At 38.0% G+C, this 7622-nt stretch overlaps 1 protein-coding gene across 3 annotated transcripts in view; it reads right to left on the bottom strand.

Moving 5' to 3' along the window:
* CSPP1 (centrosome and spindle pole associated protein 1) overlaps nucleotides 1-7622 on the bottom strand; it is a 136596-nt gene that overhangs the window by 26884 nt on the left and 102090 nt on the right. For all 3 annotated transcript variants that reach the window (XM_011976490.1, XM_011976489.1, XM_011976491.1), the window contains 2 exons: nucleotides 6469-6535; nucleotides 5766-5883 (listed from right to left, as the gene is read on the bottom strand). In XM_011976490.1, coding sequence (XP_011831880.1) covers nucleotides 5766-5883; nucleotides 6469-6535 — 185 coding nt within the window. The remainder of the gene's footprint in view (nucleotides 1-5765; nucleotides 5884-6468; nucleotides 6536-7622) is intronic.

The raw sequence follows: 7622 nt of genomic DNA, 5'->3' as shown, positions 1-7622 counted from the left end.
TTTTTTTTTTTTGTATTTTTAGTAGAGACAGGATTTTGCCACGTTGGCCACACTGGTCTCGAACTCCTGACATCAGGTTATCCGCCTGCCTCAGCCTCCCAAAGTGCTGGGATTACAGGGGTGAGCCACAATATCGGGTCAGAATTAAGATAAATTTTATACTGTTAAGTACCTAGTATAGTACCTGACATGCATTAGATAATCAATAAATTACCTTCCCCTCAACCTAAAACAGAAATCACACATAGAAATATGGTAATAGGCAGGGCCCTCTGGCTCATGCCTATAATCACAGCACTTTGGGAAGCAGACGTATTGCTTGAGCTCAGGAGTTTGAGACCAGCCTGGGCAATATGGAAAAAAACCCCGTCTCTACTAAAAAATACAAAAATTAGCCAGGTGTGGTAGCCTGCACCTGTAGTCCCACCTACTTGGGAGGCTGAGGCACTAGAATTGCTTGAATCAGGAGGCAGAGGTTGCTGGGAGCCAAGATCATGCCACTGCACTCCAGCCTGGGTGACAGAAAGAGACTCTGTCTCCAAAAAAAGAAAAAGAAATATGGTACTGCCCAGGCACAGTGGCTCACAGCTGTAATCCTAGCACTTTGGGAGGCCGAGGCAGGTGGATCACCTGAGGTCAGGAGGTTGAGACCAGCCTGACCAACATGGTGAAACCATGTTTCTACTAAAAATACAAAAATTAGCTAGGCGTGGGGGTGGGTACTTGTAATCCTAGCCACTCAGGAGGCTGAAGCAGGAGAAACACCTGAACCCGGGAGGCAGTGGTTGTAGTGAGCCAAAGATCGTGCCATTGCACTCCAGCCTGGGTGACAGAGCGAGACTCCATCTCAAAAAAATAAAAATAAAAATAGAAATACGGTACTAATATGTAGTTCAATATGGGCATTATTCAGAGGACCCAACATTAACTTTACAATGGACTTTACAAGGAACTTGATACCCTAACTAGTTAACTGATTCCTGGGGTACCTAGGAAATTAATACATAGCAGGTAGTAAGGGAGTTTTCTGCCAGGGCTTGAGGGAGTGATGATAAGAGAGGGATGGTGTTTCTAGTCCTGAAAAAAAAAAAAAAAAATACTTACTGCTGCTTCACTCAGCACTAGGTCTCCTCTATTTTTGAAAATGGAGCTCTAAGTTATGGTCATTATGAGGCTTAGTCAGACTCCTCCCATCATTTCTTTATCATTAAATCTTCCCTAAGCACCAAGACAAGATAGCTGGGATCCCCACAGACAATACCCCTGCTCTACTGGAGCTTCCTTTTTGCAGGGGAGCATTCACTGGGGCCATAAAGGACCCTGGTCAAGGCTGACAGAGACCTCTAATACCTAAGGTGAAAGGAACTCTATGGAGATTTATTACAATGCAAAATACTAAAAAGATGTCTAAGAGACCATTAAATTGGACTGCTGTCTAGTTTCCATTAATGCTAATAGTTAAATACACTGGTAAGTTAGGAAACAGGTTATTAAATCTTCACATGTGAGCTACATCACATTTGTTTTGAGCCTAGCACATGACAGGAGCTGGATAATTTGGCAAATTATTTAGTGAATACGAGATTCCTTTTGTACAAATATTCATGAAATTGCAATAAAGAACCAACTCTGAGATGTCTTTAATCAGAATATATATTAAAATTATTCCAAAGTAAATGTATTCAACCAATTCTTGCTAAATGATGATAAATGTAACATGTTTTATAACTTAAGTTTGAACTTAAGAGTCACAAAGACATATATTTATTTATTTCAAATACATACATTTATTTATTCTTCACTAGACTCTCAAGGGGTAGAAATTATCATGTATAATTTTCAAGTGAGAAAATTGAGGGACTGCTTGAGTACTCTTTCTTAAATCATATTGGTTTACCAAAAGAATTTACTAATGAAAAGAAAAATTAATAAAATGTCAAAAAAAAACATTAAACTGAATTAAATATGCATGTTTGGAAAATGGAAAGTTGCACAGTTAAGGCATTTATAACACTGTAAAAGTAAATATAGGGAAAAAAAAACACTACCTCTCGATTGTTTAGAACTTATTGACCTACTATGGGAGAATTACTGAATCACTGAAAATTACCACCTTGGAATAACATTTCATTATCTAGCCAATCTATATCTTGAAATTTCCTCACCTTGTTTACCTTGTTTCAATATTCCTAGAGAATACAAACAAAAATCTAAACAATCTAAACAAAGCGTAATTAGGCAAATTAACATGCTACGTTAAAATCCTACCACATACTGGATTAAAGTCAGAGACATCGGTATGAACTTAATATATATACAAATAGATATAGGAACAATTATAGATATGTTTATATTTATGACTTAGTATACATACATATATTATCCAGAGGGCCTAGAAGCAATGACACCCAGCAATAAACAGACCCAGCTTATCTGGTTTCTAAACACATTCTCCAAAAGGAACCAGGGTTCAATGGAGAAATAGTTGATTCTAGGGATGGGGTAGGGGAAATACAAGATGATCCTGAGGCATCTGGAAAGAAGTCTTCAAAAAATGAAAGGATGGGGACATGTCAAAGAGACACAGGAGCCAACCTGAAAGAGCTCCAAATGGCCAAAGTTGGAACAATTTGTGAAATAAAATAATGTAGCACTCACTTATAACCCAAAGTGTAAGATAAATACACATGAGATGACAGTAATAAATAAATGACTGAATAAATAAATAAATGGAAGAAGAAGAGACAAGTCTTTCTTACGGAAGAATTCTAAAAACTATATGTGGGTAACCCCCTGCTCCAAGAGATGAAGCTTAATTCCACCTCTTTCTCACTCTTGCAGGTGTGCTAGATTTAGTGATTTGTGACCAAAGAATAGTTAACTTTCTAGTGCAGAATCCTGGCAAACACTACTTTAACCAAGGTTAACATTTCCAGAGGTATCATGTGGATATCGTGTACCCCTGATACAATGTGATGTCAGAACAGTGCCTGTGCTCTTCTTTCCAGAAACTCTTAATCCCAGTCTAATAATCAGAAAACATCAGACAAATCCAGACTAGAGAAGGAGGCATTCTACAGGATACCTGGCCAGTGCCCATGTAGACTTTCACAAGAAAAATAAGAGAAGACTGGGAAACCGTCCCAGACCCGAGGAGACTGGGAGACATGACAACTAAATGCAACGTGGTACATCTTGTATGGGGCCCATGAACAGAAGAAGAACATTAGTAGAAAACTGGAGAAATCCAAAGAGTCTCAAATTTAGTTCATAGTAATGTTCTAATGTCAGCCTCTGAGTTGTGACAAACATACCATGGTAATACAAGACATTAACAATAGGGAAAACCAGATGAAGGGTGTACAGAAACTCTATGTATTGTTTGCAACTTTTTCTTTTTTTTTTGTGAGACGGAGTCTCAAATTTTCAAGTGAGAAAATTGAGGGACTGCTTGAGTACTCTTTCTTAAATCATATTGGTTTACCAAAAGAATTTACTAATGAAAAGAAAAATTAATAAAATGTCAAAAAAAAACATTAAACTGAATTAAATATGCATGTTTGGAAAATGGAAAGTTGCACAGTTAAGGCATTTATAACACTGTAAAAGTAAATATAGGGAAAAAAAAACACTACCTCTCGATTGTTTAGAACTTATTGACCTACTATGGGAGAATTACTGAATCACTGAAAATTACCACCTTGGAATAACATTTCATTATCTAGCCAATCTATATCTTGAAATTTCCTCACCTTGTTTACCTTGTTTCAATATTCCTAGAGAATACAAACAAAAATCTAAACAATCTAAACAAAGCGTAATTAGGCAAATTAACATGCTACGTTAAAATCCTACCACATACTGGATTAAAGTCAGAGACATCGGTATGAACTTAATATATATACAAATAGATATAGGAACAATTATAGATATGTTTATATTTATGACTTAGTATACATACATATATTATCCAGAGGGCCTAGAAGCAATGACACCCAGCAATAAACAGACCCAGCTTATCTGGTTTCTAAACACATTCTCCAAAAGGAACCAGGGTTCAATGGAGAAATAGTTGATTCTAGGGATGGGGTAGGGGAAATACAAGATGATCCTGAGGCATCTGGAAAGAAGTCTTCAAAAAATGAAAGGATGGGGACATGTCAAAGAGACACAGGAGCCAACCTGAAAGAGCTCCAAATGGCCAAAGTTGGAACAATTTGTGAAATAAAATAATGTAGCACTCACTTATAACCCAAAGTGTAAGATAAATACACATGAGATGACAGTAATAAATAAATGACTGAATAAATAAATAAATGGAAGAAGAAGAGACAAGTCTTTCTTACGGAAGAATTCTAAAAACTATATGTGGGTAACCCCCTGCTCCAAGAGATGAAGCTTAATTCCACCTCTTTCTCACTCTTGCAGGTGTGCTAGATTTAGTGATTTGTGACCAAAGAATAGTTAACTTTCTAGTGCAGAATCCTGGCAAACACTACTTTAACCAAGGTTAACATTTCCAGAGGTATCATGTGGATATCGTGTACCCCTGATACAATGTGATGTCAGAACAGTGCCTGTGCTCTTCTTTCCAGAAACTCTTAATCCCAGTCTAATAATCAGAAAACATCAGACAAATCCAGACTAGAGAAGGAGGCATTCTACAGGATACCTGGCCAGTGCCCATGTAGACTTTCACAAGAAAAATAAGAGAAGACTGGGAAACCGTCCCAGACCCGAGGAGACTGGGAGACATGACAACTAAATGCAACGTGGTACATCTTGTATGGGGCCCATGAACAGAAGAAGAACATCAGTAGAAAACTGGAGAAATCCAAAGAGTCTCAAATTTAGTTCATAGTAATGTTCTAATGTCAGCCTCTGAGTTGTGACAAACATACCATGGTAATACAAGACATTAACAATAGGGAAAACCAGATGAAGGGTGTACAGAAACTCTATGTATTGTTTGCAACTTTTTCTTTTTTTTTTGTGAGACGGAGTCTCACTCTGTCACCTAGGCTGGAGTGCAGTGGTGTGATCTGGGCTCACTGCAACCTCCACCTCCTGGGTTCATACCATTCTCCTGCCTCAGCCTCCTAAGTAGCTGGGACCACAGGCGCATGCCACCACACCCAGTTAATTTTTTGTATTTTTAGTAGAGATGGGGTTTCACCATGTTAGCCAGGATGGTCTCGATCTCCCGACCTCGTGATCCGCCCGCCTTGGCCTCCCAAAGTGCTGGGATTACAGGTGTGAGCAACCGCACCCAGCCTGCAACTTTTTTATAATCAAAATTATCCCAAAATAGAAAGTTTATTTTTAAAAAGAGAAAGAAAGGAATTGTGGTAGTTACCCACTATGTTGATTTTACAACCTACTAAAACAGTGCAAACTGAAGTTTGAAGAACACTGCTTTAAAAATTTATGACTCCTGGCAAAAATGATCAGAAATGTTTGGTAGCCTGTAAGTGATTTTGTTGAAAAAAAGTATTTCAGAAAGCTACGTTATTAATGGAAAATATAAAAAACAGTTCTAAAATGCAACTACTGTCTGTAATTATTCCAACCCAAAAATTTCTATTCCTACAACATGAATCCCCTTGAGAACTAAATTTCTACAACGGATTTTGTAAAAGACAAAGAAAAGGAAAGTAAGGAGATTCTAAGTAAGATGAATTAGTCCTGTTCCCAAACTGCAAAATTACTGCATAGGTGAAGTAAAAGAACTCAAGAGAAAACAAAAAGTGCAATTCTAAACTTGCCTGATAGGAATTTCATCATCACTGTCCATGTGTAGCAATCGCTCTTGTAGACGCCTCTCTTCACTACGAAGTTGTTTTCTCATTTCTGATAATTCCATAATTACATTTTTTTTCTCCTCTGCAAATTCCCATTGATAAGTAAAACACGACAGGAATAAGAACAAAAGACTAAACATTAAAACACAACCTGACTAATAATAAAGTGAAACTGCTCAGAGACAATTTTATGAAAGATATTTTAACATTTTATATATACACACATACACAGATCATAATTATGAATGTCATTAGGACCCATAAGTACATTTTTTATAATATAGGAATTTTAGAAGCGATATTCTTGTGGGAGGGCAACTATAAAGGAGAGGCACAAGGAAGTTCCTTTATGGTGATGGAACAGTTCTGTATCTTGATTGCAGTGGTATTTGCACAAATTGCGCATGATAAAAATGCACAGAAATACACATACATAAATGCATGTAAAAAATGGTAAAATCTGATGGTCTGTGGAGCACACCAATGTCCACTTCCTGGCTATGAGACTGTACTACCTAAGATGTTACCCCAGGGGAAAGTTGGAGAAAGGGTACACAGCACCTATCTCTCTACTGTTTCTGCAGTTTTCTATGAGTTTATAATTATTTCAAAATGAAAAGTTAAAAAGGGAAATACTCTAGGTAACAGGTTTAGTAGTTAACTCTACCTTCTGCACGGAGCTGATTTTTCCTGGCAGGTACCGGGGGTGACTGTGCCCTGGACATGGAACTTTCCTGTTTAACAATAATGACAAAGACATGCTCAGTATGTCTTCCCTACATAGAAGCTTGAAGGGAGTAATTTTTTGAAGGATTTATATGTAAAGGAAACCAAACTCCACACTATCCTACCTCCAAAACTTATATCTATTCTAGAGTATAACTACCATGTATATCTGTTCTTCCTTCTCATCACAATGGAAGTGTCCTTGCCTCTACCCAAAGAGAATCCCTTCATCTGTACTCTGTACCTGATAATTGACTCCCATTCTCCTCCGATTATTCTTTTTTTCCAGCTTCCTCTCTCCAAGCACTTTCCTCTCAGCCTATGTGTAAAAACCTCTCCCATTCTTAAAGAAAATTTTACCTCACCCTTCATTGCTCACTGTCTCCTGTCCATTCTGTCCTTCCTTTCACAGCTGAGCTTCCTTAAAGAACAGTAAATGCAGTACTTTTGGGTCTACTGCCTATTCTCATTCACTTCTCAACACACAGCTATGGCCTTTGCTTTCTCACACCCATCACTCCAACAATACTGCCCTCACCGAAGTCATGAAGTGACCCCCAAGTGACATATTCAGTGAGCATTCTACTTGGCCAGTCGCAACTGCCGCCACTGCCATCCTCTCTCATCCTCTCTCCGTTCCTTTCCCTGCTTCTCAAATGTTGGTAATTCCCCAGTATTCTATTCTCAGCCTCCTTTACTTCTCTAGTAGACACTCATCGTAGACAATGGTACTAATTTAACAAGCACCAATATGTTGATGATGTCCAGAACTACAAATCGAGTCCAGAACTCATTCTGCTGCCACAATTCATATTTTCAACTGCCTACTCTATACAACCCTCACCAAAAACTTGAAAGTTATCATAGACTCCTACCCACCACACACTCAACAAATAGTACTATGTCTCTTAAATGTATCATAAAGCTGTCACACCTTCTCAGTTCTTGGTGTCACTGCCTTTGTTTGGGTCCTCAGTCTCACATCTTGACTTCTGCAAAAGTATCTTATCTCCATGTTTAGTCTTGCCCCACCTCCAAAACTTATCTCCACACCATTGCCTGAAAAAACATTATACAAAAGTGGCCATGTCATTC

Source organism: Mandrillus leucophaeus, unplaced genomic scaffold, assembly GCF_000951045.1.
Source record: "Mandrillus leucophaeus isolate KB7577 unplaced genomic scaffold, Mleu.le_1.0 Scaffold167, whole genome shotgun sequence".
In the NCBI taxonomy this organism is placed as follows: domain Eukaryota; kingdom Metazoa; phylum Chordata; class Mammalia; order Primates; family Cercopithecidae; genus Mandrillus; species Mandrillus leucophaeus.
The sequence above is the reverse complement of the archived record's forward strand: the minus strand, read 5'-3'. Positions and strand labels throughout refer to the sequence as shown.